Source organism: Gopherus flavomarginatus, chromosome 8, assembly GCF_025201925.1.
Source record: "Gopherus flavomarginatus isolate rGopFla2 chromosome 8, rGopFla2.mat.asm, whole genome shotgun sequence".
Taxonomy (NCBI): Eukaryota; Metazoa; Chordata; order Testudines; family Testudinidae; genus Gopherus; species Gopherus flavomarginatus.
In genome coordinates this window covers 89,060,184-89,079,039 of record NC_066624.1, presented here as the reverse complement: position 1 = coordinate 89,079,039, position 18,856 = coordinate 89,060,184, and the positions used below count along the sequence as shown (strand labels likewise).

The 18,856-nt window shown below is 45.3% G+C and overlaps 2 protein-coding genes across 2 annotated transcripts in view; one reads left to right on the top strand and one right to left on the bottom strand.

Annotated features, from left to right (window-relative positions):
* Positions 1–4,101, top strand: part of GPR149 (G protein-coupled receptor 149) — a 39,996-nt gene extending 35,895 nt beyond the window's left edge. Inside the window, exon 4 of the mRNA XM_050965915.1 lies at positions 3,209–4,101. Within this exon, the coding sequence (XP_050821872.1) occupies positions 3,209–3,781 (573 nt within the window). The 3' untranslated portion in view covers positions 3,782–4,101. The remainder of the gene's footprint in view (positions 1–3,208) is intronic.
* P2RY1 (purinergic receptor P2Y1) overlaps positions 1–18,856 on the bottom strand; it is a 1,183,293-nt gene that overhangs the window by 293,955 nt on the left and 870,482 nt on the right. The window lies entirely within an intron of this gene.

The window sequence follows — 18,856 nt, the reverse complement described above, 5'->3', positions numbered from 1 at the left end:
TTCCTGCCCTCCGTATGAATTCAGTGCTACACTGTGAATTAAATTGGGCTTTCACACACTTATAGACAGAACTAAAAGTTGGATCCAGACACAGAACATCAGCTGCCTCTGTTACTTAATGTAAACTGGGGGAATTCTTGACAAATTCTTTCTCTGACAAATCTATAAAGAAGGCAAATTTTGTTTTTATTTCCTTCCAGCAAAGCAGGCCAATTTCTGGCAGGGCTAATCAACTTCTTTTCAGGCTAGTTGCTTTGTCCAAGCTTGAATAGGCCTGAGTCTAATAAGATTCTCTTGCACAATAAGATCCCATTTTTCTTTGCAAGTATCTATGTTAAGGATTCATACAACTTGATTAGCAGAATGGCAACCCTGCAAAACTCCTGACTTATTCTACCAGGTTCCATCACAAGATCTTTTCCTTAATAACCCGCAAATAATTGCCTTCCTTGCCCTCTCAAGAGCAAATTTACCTTTCACGTCAGTGGGCTAAACTGCTCTGATACTAACGATTTGCTCAGCTTGACTGTGAAAGGAGATGAAAATCAGGGCCAGTCAAAATGGAGGAACCATCTTTCAGTTCCCAAGTAATCCCAATATACATCCCTGCTTCCAGTTATTTTACCTGGTTCCCTTCTAGTAGTTAGCCATTAGAGAGAATATGGCCCCTCTGCTAGCATTAGCTGAGAGAGTGTCCCTTTGACTTGAGCAGGTAAGGCCTGTAGTTTTTGGAACTGAGGAACTAGGGTTCTAATCTGAGCTCTCCGCAGTGTAGGATTTATCCAATATTCATGTCTGTCAGCTGTATGTGGCTTCATCACAATTGTATCACAAATCGGGGACATTTTGCTGACCTTAAATACTTTCCATCCTGCCCTTTTTTAAAGCCCTCCCTTGGGAAGGGTTAGAGGGCAAATAGGTGCTGCTCCCACTCTGCTGGCCTTATAAACTTGTACCGTGTCTTTACAAATTTGCTGATGTCTCTCTTTTTTTGTCTATTTTTTTCTGTCCATTTTCTCTCCCCAATCCTGATTTTCTGTGGGTTTTTCCCTCCTTGTCATCCTTTTTCTTTCTGTTTATTGCCAGCCCTCTTTTGGCTAATTCTTCTCCTCTCCTTTCCTCTTCTGGTTACTTCATTCCCCAGTTTACCAGAAAGCTAAGACTACTGTGTTGAAGCAGCAGATGGGGAAGGGGTCCAGAGAAGAGTAACTGGGGCTGGGGGTTGCTCCCTGAACCTTTAGCCCTGTATACAGCAGCTAGAGTGACCAGATGTCCTGATCTTATAAGGACAGTCCCAATATTTGGGGCTTCTTCTTATATAGGCTCCTATGACCACCAACCCCCTGTCCCAAGTTTTCAAACTTGCTGTCTGGTACCTTAACAGCAGCTGCTCCCGTAGTCATATATGTTGGATCCATAACATGAGCAGGGAGGAAATCTGGGTGACTCTCAAATTGCTGCCTGAGGCCTTGCCTGCAGAGGTGGCAGACACTTAAAGTCTGTCTGCACTGCAACTGGAAGGTGTAAAATACCTGTACTGGTTCTGACTGAGCTAGCATGCTAAAAATAGAAGGCGTAGCCATTGTAGCGAGAGGGACTAGCCACCCCAAGTACGATCCCATCCTGGACCCTAGGTACATACTTAGTGTGACTAGTTCCTCCCACTGCTCACGCCACCAGGGTTATACTTCTATTTTTAAGGTGCTTGCTCCATCAAAGCTGATGCAGGTACATCTGCTTAGGCTGGAAATTGTATCTTCCAGCTCCAGTGTAGATGTACTAAGTGTCTGGGGGTGTGGATTTGGGCTGTGCAGCTTTCCAGAGTCATAGTGATTTTCTCCTCTGCCCTGCATCCCTCCTCTTAACTATTCTGGCACCTCCTCCCAGGGTGGCCCACTGCAAAGGTGGCAAGTATTTGTCTGCCTTAGACAAGGCTCTTCCTGCCCTGGAATAAGGCTAATTAGAGATGCTGACCGCTGCCGCTCTGGGGACACTCAAGGCCCAAACTGTAGCAGATCTGCTGGGGAGCAGGAGGTAGAGAAGCCCTGCAGGGGCAACTCTCCAATCCCTGTGTGCCAGGTAGCTCAGCCATTTGTAGTTTTGCAAGGACTGCAGTTACTATTGTAACAGCTGCCAGCAGAGCCAATACCAGCGATTGAACTGGAGACCTCCAGAGTTAAAAGACTGAGTCTTCACAGTTTGAGCTAAAGACCCAAGCTCAGTAGCAAGGGGCTGTAATCGATAATCCTCCTCTGTGGATCAGGCACCGAGGGGAGACACAAAATATACAGACTAACCCCAGGGGGTTATGCTACTGCAGTCCATATAGAAGTGCTCAATTTCTTCTAGTCCTTCTCACGCAGATCCTTTCAATGACTCTCTTTGTAATGCCTGTACCTTTACTAACATGTTTTGGGGGAGAAATGTAACTTTTGGAAAGACTTTTCTCTGTATAAACTCAAATGCAGATGCTAAGAATTCCTGGCTGCAGCATTACACAAGGTAGTTCAGGACTGCAATGGAGTTCACTTTCCAATGGTTTTAACATAGTGACTGTTCTTCTGTTGCAGGGGGGACTGCAACCCTTTAAAATCCTGACTTGCTCTGGGAGCAGAACAGTGCTTGCTACCATACAACCACATTGAAGCATGGTAGTTGCTAGCGGGGTTCTAACACCGTTTCTGTGTAACCAAGTTAGTTCTGTGATAAATCTGTCCTATAGAGTGCCAGTTGGCATAGTTTATCTAGCACCCTTTTCACCATTCCCTCTTCTTCCCGTCCCAACCCGTCCCATACTGGCTTGGGAAACTGACAGAATCTCCCATTACCAACTGTGCTTAAATATGTTCATAGCTAGCCCAGTCCTGATCCCCATGTGGACCAGGCTTTTATTACATTTAAATCCTATGAATTCTTATAAAGAAGTCGCTTTGTGTCCATGCATATGACTGAGTCATAGTCACTCTTGTGATAATAACCTTGCCTTTTATATTAAAATGCATCATAAAGAGCCTTGCTCACTGAAAACAATAGGTGCTTTAAACCCTTTTAAAAAATATTGTTGATTTAAATACCGGGCTTCTAATGTTCCTAGAGAAAATGTACAGTAGTGAAAGCAAGCTAATGAACTAGGCATAATTGGCTTGTTTATAATGGATTCTGACTTCAGAAATGAACATTAAATAATGGCAATTCTGTTTCTTTCCAGCGCTCAGGTGGGGCCTTAGCTATTCCTTTATGTGCATTTCAAGGGACTGTATCTCTCCATGCACCCACGGGAAAAACTCTCTCTTTATCTACCTACGAGGTAAGCACTGAAGGTCAAAAAATAACACCCACATCAAAGAAAATTGAAGTGTATCGATCAAAGAGTGTTGGTCATGAGCCAAACCCTGAGGATTCTCCTACTACATTTGCAGACACAAATGTTAAAATTCATTTAGAAGTTCTTGAAATTTGTGACAATGAAGAGGCCATGGATACTGTATCAATCATCAGTAATATCAGTCAGTCATCTACCCAGGTCAGATCCCCATCTTTGCGTTATTCACGGAAAGAAAACAGGTTTGTTTCGTGTGATTTAGGAGAAACTGCTTCCTACTCTCTCTTTATACCATCAAACAATCCTGACAGCGATATTAACATATCAATTCCAGATACTGTTGAAGCTCATAGGCGGAATAGTAAAAAGCAGCATATGGAGAGAGATGGTTATCAGGAAGAAATACAATTGTTAAATAAAGCATACAGAAAAAGGGAAGAAGATGGCAAAAGCAATTAAAAGACACTTAGAGTAGTAAATCTGATTTGACTGACACTCCTCTTCTGCTTCGACTGATCTATCAAACACAATGACTTTTCTCTTCTGTAACAAGTAATTTTGTTTTGTTTGGCTATAGCAATGGTTCTCAACATGCGACCCATAGGCCACTTGCGGCTCAATCAACACACAGCTGCAGCACATGTGACATCCTCAGGGCCATACAGGTACATTGTGTGGTTTTGGCCCACATAACAAGGAGCTGCATACATGGCCCACAATAGCTAAAAGGTTGAGAACCACTGGACTATACCAATAAGTAGGTTTTTTTTAAATGTATGGATGGGAAAACATCAAATAGTTAATAGTTTTTTATAATATTGTGTGACAGACCCAAACCAGTGGGGTACAGGAGTCTGGTAGAGGGCAAATATACTGGTCACGGGATGAGTAGTTTTCTGTTCCCTGAGTGACCAGAGCAGGGGCTGCACTAGAGTAATCAGAACACCTGCAGCCACTCAAGGCAGGCTAATCAGGGCACCTGGATTTAAAAAGGAGCTCACTCCAGTCAGGCTGGGGGGAGCCAGAGGAGAGGAAGTGCATGGGAGGAGCTGGGAGCAAGAGGCACAAGGAGCTGAGAGTAAGAGGCTGTGCTGCTGGAGGACTAAGGAGTACAAGTGTTATCAGACACCAGGAGGAAGATCCTGTGGTGAGGCTAAAGAAGGTGTTTGGAGGAGGCCATGGGGAAGTAGCCCAGGGAGTTGTAGCTGTCATGCAGCTGTTACAAGAGGCACTATAGACAGCTGCAATCCACAGGGCCCTGGGCTGGAACCCGGAGTAGAGGGTGGGCCCAGGTTCCCCCCAAACCTCCCAACTCCTGATCAGACACAGGAGGAGTTGATCCAGACTGTGGGGAAGATCACTGAGGTGAGCAAATCTGCCAATAAGCGCAGGACCCACCAAGGTAGAGGAGGAACTTTGTCACAACTGGTGCCAGGGTTGGGATTTGGTATGCACAGTGCGGCAGAAGAAGGAGGGTGATTTAAAAAAAAAAAAAGATAGAGGGTTTATATTTTTTTCACCATAATGGATGACTTAGTTCAGGCATTGATACAAGCCACAGTGGCCCAGCAGGAGGCTACCCGTGTCCAGGCAGCTGCCCAACAGGAGGCAGTGTGGCTGCAGCAAGAGACTAATTGCCTGCTTATGGACCAGGCTTCTCAAGACCGAGCTCTGTTGCGGGAACTGGTAAACCAGGTAAAGACCCTTACAGAGCTGAACTGTGGCCATGATGGGACGTAGATCATACTGGCTAGCCATTGGCTGCAGAAAATGACGCGGGAGGATGATGTAAAGGCATACCTTCTGGCCTTTGAGAGGACAGCCCTACGGGAGGCCTGGCCTCGAGATCAGTGGTCTGGCATCCTTGCTCCCTTCCTGTGTGGGGAGGCCCAAAAGGCCTACTATGATCTGCCTGAAGAGGCTGCAGCAGACTACCCCCAGCTGAAAGCAGAGATCCTGGCCAGATCTGGGGTAACGACCGCAGTGCGGGCCCCGTGGTATCACGAGTGGAGGTACCAGGAAGACAAAACCCCGTGGTCCCAGTTGTATGACCTCATCCATCTCGCACGAAAGTGGTTGCGAATGGAGTCCTGGAGTCCAGAAGGAGATATTAGAGGTTCTGGTCATCAACTGATACATAAGGGGACTACTGCCAGACCTTCGTGCCTGGGTAAGCCAGAACGAACCCTCCACCTACGTTGCACTGGTAGAGAGGCGAAGGATGGCAAGGGAGCTGACCCAACCAGTTAAGGAAGAGGCACCCTGGGTTAAACTAGCAGCAGATGTAGTCCCTAAACTCCCATACCTGGTGCTCATAGGGAGGGACTTCCCAGGGTTTGGAGACTTACTCTCAGTAGGAGGATTGGAGAAAGAGGGGAACCCTGAAGTTAGTGACGCCTCCACAGTAGACTGTCAACCCCCTGTCTTCTCTGAAATATCCCCAGATTTATTTTCCATTCCCAGACAGGGTAGAAAGTCGAAAAGGGAAAGGAGGGCAGCTAAAGCCTTGGGAACCCGAATACTGACTCAAAGCCAGCGGGTTGCTCTCGTAGGTAGGTGGACCTGAGCAGCTGAAAAGGAGGCCATCCAGGAGGGAGAAGCACCTGAGTCTGACCCCCACCCTAACGCTTCTGAACCAGTAGAGGCAACAGAGACTGGGCCCCTAGATCTTGGGCAGATTAGCCCCGGGAGAGGAAATTTTGGATGGGACCAGGCCGAAGACCCAAGATACGACAACATTAGGAAGAAGGTGACTGAAATAGATGGGGTCCCCATGGAAGGGAAAACTTAGGGACCAGGACCTTACTTCATAATGAAGAAGAATCTCTTATACCGGGTTGCACCAGTACAAGGGCAGAAGGTACAGCGGATCCTAGTACCTCAAAAACACCAGAACGCTGTATTAAGTCTTGCTCATAGTCATCTTTTTGGGGGGCATTTGGGGGTAGAGAAGACCCTGGCATGAGTTCTACTACGGTTTTTCTGGCCCAGTGTACATGAAGAAGTGCGGAGGTACTGTGCGTCCTGCCCAGAGTGTCAGTTGCACAGTCCCCATCCCCACCTGAGGGCACCTTTAGTACCCCTTCCCATCATAGAGGTCGCCTTTGAGCAAATAGCCATGGACCTAGTGGGACCCCTGGAGAAGACGGCTTGGAGCCACCAATATATTCTTGTTGTTTTGGACTATGCTACTCGTTACCCAGACGCCGTTCCCCTTCGGAACACAGCCTCTAAAACGATAGCCAAAGAGCTGGTGGGGATCTTTTCCCGAGTGGGGCTACCAAAGGAGATATTAACAGACCAAATAACCCCATTTATGTCAAAGCTAATGAAGGACCTGTGTACGCTGCTCCATATACATACCCTGAGAACTTCAGTCTACCATCCGCAGACTGATGGGTTAGTAGAAAGGTTTAACCGAACCCTCAAGGCTATGATAAGGAAGGTGGTAAGTCGGGATGGGAAGGATTGGGACACCCTACTACCCTACCTTATGTTCGCTATCCGGGAGGTACCTCAGGCCTCAACTGGGTTTTCCCCCTTCGAGTTATTATACGGGCGTCACACCTGTGGCATACTAGATATCGCCAAAGAGATCTGGGAAGAGGAACCCAATGAGGGGAGAAATATAATAGAACATGTAATACAGATGCGAGACCGGATAGCCCGTGTCACCCCTGTTGTACGGGAACATTTGGAAAAAGCACAGCAGGCCCAGAGAACCTATTACAATCGCCAGGCAAAAGTCCGACAGTTCCAACCAGGGGATCGGGTGATGGTGTTGGTACCCACAGCAGAAAGCAAGCTTCTGGCCCAATGGCAGGGGCCCTATGAGGTGGTTGAACCCGTGAGGGAAGTAACCTACAAGGTGCGGCAGCCAGGACGCCGAAAACAAGAACAAATTTATCACATCAACCTTCTGAAACCCTGGCATGCACAAGAGGCATGCATAACTGTCCAAAAAGACCTAACTCAGGAAAACAAGCCTTCCAGGCAGGTGATAGTGTCTCCCGATTTAACACCAGACCAGAAGAATGAGGTGTCTGAGATGATCTTCTGGAACCTAGATGTGTTCTCAACAAAACCGGGTCGAACAACTGAGACACATCACCACATCGTCACGAACCCTGGGGCCAGAATAACAATGAGGCCCTATCGGGTGCCAGCAGCGAAAAAGGAGGAAATAAAAACAGAAGTAAAAAAAATGCTGGACTTGGGGATCATCGAAAAATCCCAGTCAGTGGTCCAGCCCAATCGTGCTGGTGCCCAAACCTGATGGCACCACAAGGTTTTGCAATGACTTCCGGCGACTTAACGAAGTATCTCAGTTCTACGCGTACCCCATACCTCGCATAGATGAACTAGTGGACCGTCTGGGTAATGCACGGTACTTGACTACTCTAGATTTGACAAAGGGGTACTGGCAGATTCCCCTTGCAGAAGATGCAAAGGAAAAGATTGCATTATCTACACCAAATGGTCTTTTTCAATATACTATTCTCCCTTTTGGACTATATGGGGCCCCAGCTACTTTGCATCACCTCATGGACAAGCTATTATGCCCGCATAACAGTTATGCTGCTGCCTACTTGGACGATGTGGTCATTCATACCCCAGACTGGGAAACCCACCTAGAGAAGGTGGAGGCAGTCCCTGATACCTTCAGGCGAGCTGGTCTTACAGCAAACCCTGCCAAGTGCGCTGTAGAGTTTACGGATGCAAAATATCTTGGCTACATTGTGGGAAAAAGGTCTGGTAAAACCCCAAGTGAACAAGTTGGAGGCCATCTAAAATTGGCCCCGTCCACATCGCAAGAAACAAGTCCGGGCATTCCTAGGTGTAGTGGAGTATTACCGACGATTTATCCCCCACTTTGCCACAAGGGCAAGCCCCCTGACAGACCTAGTAAAAGCCCATGGACCTGATCTGGTAAGATGGTCTGACGCAGCAGAGGAAGTGTTCACAGACCTAAGGACTGCCCTCTGCAGTAACCCTGTACTGATAGCCCCTGATTTCACCAAGGAATTTATCCTGCAGCCAGATGCATCGGAAGTAGGGTTGGGGGCCGTTCTATCACAGATGGTCGGGGAGGAGGAACACCCAATTCTCTACCTCAGTAGGAAATGCCTTCCAAGGGAACAAAAATATGCAGTGGTGGAGAGAGTGTGCCTCACTGTAAAATGGGCCATGGAAGCATTGCGCTACTACTTGCTCGGGCGCAGATTTGTCCTCATGACCGACCATGCCCCTCTTCAATGGATGCAGTGGAACAAAGAGAAAAACACAAGGGTGACCAGGTGGTTCTTATCCCTCCAACCTTTCCAGTTCTGTGTGCAACACAGGGCAGGGAGCTGTCACGGCAATGCTGATGGCTTGTCACGTGTGCATTGTCTGGCATCCCAAGCTGCCCAACCCCTTGGTGTTGAGCAGGGAGGAGGGGTATCTGACAGACCCAGGCCAGTGGGGTACAGGAGTCTGGTAGAGGGCAGATATACTGGTCACTGGATGAGTAGTTTTCTGTTCCCTGAGTGACCAGAGCAGGGGCTGCACTAGAGTAATCAGAACACCTGCAGCCAATCAAGGCAGGCTAATCAGGACACCTGGGTTTTAAAAGGAGCTCGGTCCAATCAGGCGAGGAGGAGCCAGAGGAGAGGAAGTGCATGTGAGGAGCTGGGAGCAAGAGGCACAAGGAGCTGAGAGTGAGAGGGTGTGCTGCTGGAGGACTAAGGAGTACAAGCATTATCAGACACCAGGAGGAAGATTCTGTGGTAAGGATAAAGAAGGTGTTTGGAGGAGGCCATGGGGAAGTAGCCCAGGGAGTTGTAGCTGTCATGCAGCTGCTACAGGAGGTATTATAGACAGCTGCAATCCACAGGGCCCTGGGCTGAACCCAGAGTAGAGGGCGGGCCCGGGTTACCCCAAACCTCCCAACTCCTGATCAGACACAGGAGGAGTTGACCCAGACTGTGGGGAAGATCACTGAGGTGAGCAAATCTGCCAATAAGCGCAGGACCCACCAAGGTAGAAGAGGAACTTTGTCACAATTGATTAGAGAATTGCAACACTGGTGGTGGTTGTTGTGTTTTACCTTTTGTTTTTTGTTACTATAATTTCTAAAACCTTTTCTGAATAGAAGCTTAGAAGCTGCTTTGGCTGCTTGTTGGCACTGGGCAATCTACCCATGGAAACCTGTGAAAACTGAATGATCAAACCATTCCCACCTAAGGAAAGATTATTAACATTTTTTGGCCTTCTGTCACAATTCTGCTATGACTGTTGTCTTGTGCCTGAAGTATTTATCAGAAAAAATAGCTAAAGCCAGAAGCTGAATACAGGATAAAAGAGGCCTAAGTGCTTTAAGTTTCCACTGTTATGGACACAATTCCTATGTACCATATAAGTAACTAACCATTATAATATCAACTTTGAATCTGGGTAGCTGACATGTAAGCATGCACATTCTGTAAATATGGTAACATGTATTTCAACAAAGTTCTAATCGCTCAACATTCCTTTGTACACATGTATCAATGTTCACTTTACTTATCCCATGGAATCTAAGGAACCCGCTTCCTGCCCCCACCTTCTCTTTCCATGTAAGCAAAAGAAGCTTTCCAACCTTACAGGGTGTCCATACTTGATCCAAACAAGGGTCATGTTGGAAACATGCCAGGAACAACACCATCATGCTTAATTTGCATAAAATGCAGCTGTCTTCATCTTTAAAGGTTATCAAGGCCAGAGTCATCCCCATGCAAGCACTAGCATAGAAAGTGTGGGTGACGTGCACCCCACCTCTTCAGAGGCTTCCAGGGATGGTGCAACCCAAGGCACAACCCTGAGAGTGGCCCTATCTTGCACCATTATTGCAATAGCCCCTACATGCCATTGCAGGGTCACAGTATGGCTGAGGTGCAGATCTGTCCCAGCCACACAGCCTCCTTCAAGGGATCGGTTATCTCTCTCCTCCACAGCCTGCCTGAAAATACCCCCAGGGCTATGGGAGGGAGGAGCCTGCTGCCGAGCTGGTAGAGCCAGAAGGGAGGAATTACACTTGTTCTTTGACCGCTTTGTATCAGTCTAGCAAAAGGACTGTAGCAAAATGATGCATCAAGCCCTTTTCTTCCAACTATTTGTCAGGCATTTGAGTTAAATAGGGATGAAAAAAATAAAGAGTTTTAAACAAAAATCACATTCCCTGTCAATCAGCTTTCATTGTCATGGTTTATGTGATGCCCTAATCTCTTGCAGAGCTATAATGATCCCAAATTTTCCAGGAGAGAAGTATAGAAAAGGCCTGAATTTCTAAGGGATGGGGGGAAATAAGCAGAAACCCTTTCAGCCCTTCTTTAGAGATCACAAAGAAGCAAAACAAAACACGGGGCTGACTTTATTTTGCTTTGCAGTTAACCCTCAATATGGAGGTGTGAACACAAAGGACCTGTTTCACTTCTCAGTTTGTAAATCAGAAATAATTGCATTGAAATCACTGGGGTTATACTGGTGTAAATCTGAGGAGAATGAGGCCCGAAGACTGGAGGTTGCTAAGATGGAGATGGATCACGTTGTGCTAGGAGTTGTGGTTTAATGTGCCACTCTTCTGCACTGAAATTGAGGGTGGTAACACTATAGCTGCTTCTGCATTTCAAATTTAACTACAAACTATATTGTCAAGAAAAATCTATTCTAAGATCTATTCCATTAAAAAAAATCTATATTTTTTCAACAAATCGTAAATGGGCACCCTGTTATATCTGAAGTTACTGCTTTCTGCTGTCTTCTACAGAAAGCAGGTAGAAGGCAGTGTAGGAGCACAGCTTGATCTGATAAGCCCTTCTCAGTTGAATTCCAGTCTAAAGCACCAGATCAAAGGATTGTAAACATCTTGTTAGATACAAGTCTTGGGGCCCAGCAAGAATACTTGGCACTCTTTAAAACTGGAATGCTTGGCTCAAAAATGAGGTGGCAACTTTTCTCACAGCCTTGTTCAGCGCAGGAAAAAAATCCCAACTAAGTTTAAGCAAGTGCTTTCCTCAGAGAAGCGATGTATTAATCTATGGGCCACTTACCCCACACCCAGGACAACAGGAAATGAAGGGTGAAATCCAGTAACCAAGATTGAAAAGCAATACACAGATGGAGTCCTCTTAAAGTGGCTCTACTTTCCTTTTGCTTTGACTTGATGGTATGTTTTGTTATTGCCCACTGGATGCCATCTGATTACTTGAACACGTGTCCAATGTGTTCCTGGATATAAGTTTTGTTTTTTTGCTAAATTCAGCACCGATACCCTAGGTAGCACCCCAACTGGGGCAACATACCCATAGGGGGAGTGGGCTAGAGGGGCAACATTTTTCCCCGAGGGCACCAAAAAGGCTTAATCCATCATTACCTTGGAGTCTTCTTTGTTGATTGGTTGGTTTTCACCACCTCTTCCACCCCTCCCAAAGAGAGATTAGTATTGTGTGTAGGAAGAATATTAACTGATGGTGTGTTAACATCTGATTGTATTTAGGAGGGAATAAAATGCAATCTAGATGCAGCCCTCAACTTGACCTAATTGTAAAGTACTGTCATACTGGTCTATAATAAATATGTTTTCTTTTATGATGATTCTGTAAATAATTTGGTAATGTATTAAACGTCTATTTTATGTTTTGTTTTAAAACAGTTGCTACAATTAAACATTTGAAACAGTGTGAACACCCATGTCTTAATTATTCAACAGATACGAGCCATTTGCAAAGTGCTCCAGAAAACTTGCTTCGTTTTCTCCTGGTTCATGTATTAGGACTGGTCTACACTACAAAGTTAGGTTGCTGTAAGCGACGTTGCATACACCTTATTATGCATGTGTCTACACTTAATTTGTCTGCCATCGATACAGGTTCCCTGTTACAGTAACATCACCTCCATGAGCAGCAGTGAGCAATGGTTGATGTAGTGAGGTTGACACAGCATAAATGTAGGTACGGTGTTACCTTTGTCGACCCTAGCAGTCTCCAGCAGCTGCCCCACAATGCCCAACACTGATCGCTCTGGTCACAATTGTTAACTCCACTGCTTAGAAGATCACTGACACTGAAAGTCCCTCCCTCTCCTTTAAAGCCCTGTGAATTTTTGAAATGCCTTTTCTGATTCTCCAGCCTGGCAAGCACACATAGCAGGTCTCCATTGTTCTGTGCAACCCCATCTCCCCCAACTCAACAGGACACAGCTGACTTCGTTAATTTACTCATAGTAGAAGAGGTAGCAATACAACAATGAGGGGTGGAGTTATCCGCTTTTCATGCCTCTATAGAGTTAGGCCGGGGAGGTCATATGGAGCATTTTGTTTACGTGCACAGAAATGTCCCTGGAATCCTCCTGAGAGATCACAATGAGCCTTTCATTACTCTGCAATCCTCTCCCTCAGGGTTTTAGGGATGGCAACCTTATTTCTTCCTCTGTGGTAGGACGCTTCCCCATGCCAGTCAGCGATAACTTCTGGTGACATCATTGCAATAAACGGGCTAACAGCACATGGGCCTGGATGGCTGTGGAATACGAGTAGCAGCTGTGCTATCTGTGCTTTTGTTACTCTTAAGAGTGAGATATCAGCTAAAATCACCACCACCTGTGTAAACAGTGCCAGTATTCAGTGCCATTTCATGCAACTGAGCAATTCCCTTGTCATTACCCCAGCCAGAACACTCTCCGTGGCTCGTTCTGTGAGTGGTGCTGTGCACAAGCACTCTGAAGCAGAAGTGTCAATAGGCATGTCTTGTTTATGCTTTAGAGGAGCAAGGGAAGAGAGTTCTGAATCTTAACTTTTGCTTTCCAATGGGTCTATAACGACATTGGTACCTCTGTGTTTTATCTGCATCCGCTTCCATTGCAGCCTTGAGAGGTACTCCTCCACACTGCGGAACGCCTGAGCCGGGGGGAGGGAGGAGGGAAGGAGAAAGAAGAAGACTGGGGGTGACATGTTCAATGAAACTGTGCAAGCCAGTGCTGCCTTAGACTGTGAGAAATAGGTCTGGAGGGTGAACACTGCAGACAACCTGGAGAGGGAAAGAGCGGACAGGAGAGAGGCCCAGGAGTCCCAGCACAAAAAGGAGAGGGAGACATACCAGAGCATAAGGGGGCTTCTCCGGCAGCAAATATAGATGCTGCAGACACTTGTGGACCTGCAGGTTCTACAATCATGGACTCGCCTCCCTTGGCAATCCGTAGAAAACTCCAGCATAGCATCTCCCTACATTCCACCCAACATTCCACATGGCATCAGGGGCCACATCCCTTCCCCTGCCACTCCATCCCAGAGGACATTAAGGACAACCACAGCTTCACATACGCTGACCAAGGAAAGCCACAGTTACAGTATGAGTAGGTAAAATGTTCTCTCTCCTTGTAAATTTCTGTTAAATTAATATATTAAATTTTTTATGCATTTGCTTTTAAATTATACCATTTTTTCTTTGCACTGGTTTTATTATGAATGAAATTCTATTATTTGGAAAATAATTCATCTTTATTAGTTTACAACATATGCTGAAGGTGCTTAGCAGTTGTGAAAACACTCACTTGTTATTGTACAATGTGACAACTCATCGGCTCAGTGAAAAAACAGTGTAGTAATCATAAATGTACAGCAAGCATACAAAATTAATAGATGCATTGACAGTGTTATGTTTATAGATGTACATCAAGCACCACACAGTTCCTAACTGGCCCCAAAACAGCAGGGCCAGGTAGAGCACAGACCACAACAATGCAGTACTGTCGCTCACTGTCAAAATGCTCTTTCAAAGTTTCCCTGAGCTCCAAGTTGAGCTCTTCTAATAGCACTTGTGTCTAGCTGTTCAATCTTAGACAACCATTCCAACTCCACCCCAGCAGCAATTTTTCCCCATTTGCTTCATATATATTATGCAGGACACAGCAGAGAGCTATAACCATTAGGATGGGTTTTCTTTTCAGTGAGATCCAATCTTGTGAGTAAGCCATGCCAGCGTCCCTTCTATCAACCAAAAGTGCATTGAACTGTCATTCTGCACCTGCTGAACGAGTAGCTGAATCTTTCCTTGGGTATGTCAAGGTGGTCAGTGTACAGCTTCTTGAGCAGGGAAGCAGGGAGTAGGCAGGTTCCCCCAGGATCACTATTGGCATTTCAACATCATCAGTGGTAATCTGCCAGTTGGGAAAGAAAGTCTCTGCTTTTAGTTTTCTGAACAGTCCTGTGTTCTTAAAGCTGTGAGAGTCATGCACCTTCCCTGACCAGCCAACCCTGATGTCAATGAAGCATCCCCAGTGATCCACCAACACGTGCAAAACCATAAAAAAGTAGCTCATTCTGTTGATGTACTCTGTCCCAAGATTGTCTGGTGCCAAAATAGGGATATATGTGACATCTATTGCTCCACCACAGTTTGGGAACCCCATTGCTGCAAATCTGTCCAGTGTGTCCTGCACATTGCTGAGAGTCACAGTGCTGCAGATCAGAAGGCAATTAATGCCCCTGCACACTTGCATGATGGTGATTCCACAAGAGATTTTCCAGCTCTAAAATGATTTCTCACTGACCAGTAGCAGTCTGGCATTGCAAGTTTCCACACAGTGATTCACCACTTGCTTGTTCACTGTCATGGCAGCTCTCATTCTGATGTCCCTGCGCTGGAGGGATGGGGTGCACTCGGTACACAGATCCAGGAACGTGGCAGGAAAGTTCTGCAGTCTCTGCTCATCATCCCAAACCTGCATTACGATTCTATCCCACCAATCAGTGCTTGTTTCTTGGGCCCAGAAGTGGTGCGCCACTATCTGCAACTGCTCTGTGAATGCCATCAACAACCATGACTTGATTCCCCCTATGTCCCAAAGCAATCTGTCCTCCAAGAAATGATCACATTACGCACTGAGTCAGTTCTTCTTATGGCTCTGCAAATACCAGAGGATCATGTGTCCTGTGCTTGTAATGCTTATTACAATAGTGGAGAGCTCTGCAGGCACCATGCTTCTGCCAGGGATGGCGGACAGCGAAGAGGGCTGTGCAGGTTCATGTGATTTTGAAAAAAGGCATGAAAATTATGGGATATAGATGACATAATGGGTTGCATACTGGGAAGTTGGCCCCCTTGCTCCCAGTCATCTCAGTACAACTCATTTCTGCCTCACCATGTAGTGCCAAAACTTCCCAAAAGACAGCGTGCTGGATGGTGCTGCGTTTCACAATGGGATATCTACCCATGGTGGACCACACTGTGCATTGACACAAGCACTCCTAGGGAGTATGCACAGCAGTGATGTCAGGAACCAAATATATATGCACTCAAGGTATATATACTAACTGTGGTGGCTTTATGCCGATGTCACGTGCATCGACCAAAGGTTGTAGCGTAGACATGGCCTAGTAAACACTGTAAACTGGGCTCACTTATCACTTCTAGAAACCTAGTTGGATTTAATTTTTTAAAACCCTCTTGTAATAACTAGTAAAAAATATTCATATCCCCTTTCCCTTTGAATTATTTTTTCCGGCTGACCTTTCGTGCTTGTTTCAACAACAGCTTGACATTTGTGGGCAGAGGGATGGTTGTCAAAGTGACCTTTTGAAGGTGACTTCAAAGAGCTCCATCTCTGTACAGAAACCCAATAAGTTGAAACAGAAAAAAAAATCCCTTGGAAAATATGACGTGTGTCTAGCTCCTGAGCATCTGTTTGTAACTTTAACTATTGAATAATGCAAAGCACATTGCATTGGAAGCTGAGGAAAGAATATGCAGGGCAATTTCTGATAAACAGTATATCCATTGGGCCAGGTTCTTCTCCAACAACACCAGCCTAAAACGGGAGTAACTGTAATTTAACAGCAAAGGTATAGTTGATGCATGTAAGACCAGAACCAGATCCTGTATGACATAGCTCAGAGGAATATGTTTGGGTTTTTTACATCATAATGATGTAAGGTATTTTTACTATTCACATTATTTTAACATTTATTTCCTGTTGTACTGGGGCAGCTGCCCCACTCCCTGAGAGTGTAGGCTGCGGCAGGCCAGTGTGCCTGCGCAGATGGACTGCCAATTAGAAAAGGGCTTGTTGGGAGCCAATCAGAGCCAGGCTCAGACCTATATAAAGGCTGCCCTGGAAGGAAGCAGGCAGTCTATCCCAGATCTTCAGTGGGGGAAGGTATGTCTCCAGAGCTGGGAGACTGCACTGTGGACAGAGCAGTGCTGGCTGGGCTCGGGGAGCAGAAGGGAGCTCTAGCCCAAAGTCTGCCAGGCTACAGGCCCTGAAGGAAAGGGCCTAGTGAGTGCAAGGGGCTATAGGGGAAGTAGCCCAGGGAAGTGGACAGATGAGAGAAGAGGAGGAGGACAGTGAGGCTGCTGCCAGACGGTCCCTGGGTTGGTTCCCCCTTCCCCCCCCTCCTTGCAGTACACCCAGCCATCGGCCGTGGGGAGTGGCCATCATAGATTATGCCAGATCCCTGACAAGAGGGATTAGACTTTGGGGGCATGATTGGACATGTTGGCTGGGGTGTAGAAGGACTGCTAGTCACCCCCCTCCCCTCCCTGCGGAAGGGGGTGTGGATGGACTGAGGGGCACTACTGGAGGGCAGTGGTCTGGAAGAGGACGCTGTGAGCTGGGGAGCTACATGGGCTCAGATGCCAACCAAGGGCGAGACAACAGGCGGGACACTACCAGGAGAGGGCACTCCACTGGACTGAGCTAATTCCCAGAGACAACCAGTAGGAGGTGCTGGGTGATGAGTCCCAACACTGTCACACCTGTAAATCGGTAATGAAATAACTGCAAATATTTTATGTTTATAGGTTTTGTGTTAATGGGTGACTTCTAGAACTGGAGTACATTAGAACTTCCCAACATTTATCAATATAATGAAATCAAAGATGAGGGTACATGTTTATGTATTGTTTCACTGCCATAATGTATTTTATGGCATTAGACAATGTTTGCACACAGACTAAATTTTGCTTTCTTAGACTCAAACCAAAGCTTTTCATATGAATTAGAACACCTATGTATAACTCTTGTAGATTTTCTCAAAATCTGATAAGTATTTCAGATCCCTACAGGGATAATCCATATACACATAATCTTTATTAGCAGAAGTAGTCCCACTGACTACTTGCATTGCTACTTGCATTAGTAAGGATTACACATTGTAATTGCACAGTTTGGCCATTTATTGTCATACCTCCTCATTTTCAATAGCATCTTCATTGTACTATAGTACAACCTCAGAGTTACAAACTCTGTGAACCACACACCTCATTTAGAACTGGAAGTACACCATCAGGCAGCAGCAGAGATTAAAAAAAGCAAACACGGTACAGTACCGTGTTAAACATAAAGTACTAAAAAAAGGGAAATTTAAAAAAAAAAAGATTTGACAAGGCAAGGAAACTGTTTCTGTGCTTGTCTCATTTAAATTAAGATGGTTAAAAGCAGCATTTTTCTTCTGCATAGTAAAGTTTCAAAGCTATATTAAGTCAATGTTCAATTGTAAATTTCTGAAAGAACATTTTGTTCAGTTATGAATATTTCAGAGTTACAAACAACCCCCATTCCTAAGATGTTCTTAACTCTGAGGTTCTACTATATAGACTTCTATGTAAAATTGTCCTTTCACATTATAATGGTTAAGTATTTTTTCATTACAAATGCCACTTTATTTAATGGGGCTCTACCTCTCACTTTCAACTGCTGAAAGAAATGTATTATCTTTCATCTTTTCAGAATATGCTACTATGCAAGAATCCATCTTGTAAAGGTTCATTATTTTACATCAAGATAATGTGCTATTGAATTGGACACAAAATTAATATGAACAGCAACCAAAAAAAGGGACTGGAAAAAGCATGGCAATTTTTCAACTCACTAAGATTATACTAAGAAATGTCTAATTTTATTCAGATTATAAATGCCACTTATGTGTATATGTTATAATAAATTTAACCACACTAAAAATCTTTGCATTTTTATTTCATTACTTTTTAAAAAAATGTGCATTATCCTACTTTTTTAAAAACCTGATTGAAACGTAACAATTTTCTGTGTGAAGCCTTCAGTCTTGCATAATTTCCAGTATGGGCTTTACCTTTACCCCGTTCTCCAAACCCCGGATCGATCCAACCCCCTTCTTACTCCCATCTCATTGTAAAAAGGACAAAAAGTCCCTTGTTCTGTTCCCCTTTGTTGTCTGCCTCAAAAACTGATTCTTTAGTGTTCCACTACCAATTCAGCAAGGAGGGTGGGCTCCTCAACTGGCCCCCACCTTTCCTGGTCCCTTTCCTTAAACATTTCTTTCAAAATTGTGAAATGACCACAATATCACTCACAAAAATGGTTCATTGGAAAAAGCAGGATTGGGCCCAGACAAGCAGGCAAGCAACAGATAAAGAAACTGAAAAACAGGTTGGAAACCCTAAGGGCATAGCGTCAGGAGTAAGAAAAGCAGTAAGTGCAGGCATAAATCCCTGGAACAATACTTAAAATAGTTAAGTTTAAGTTCATGAAGGTGTCATATTG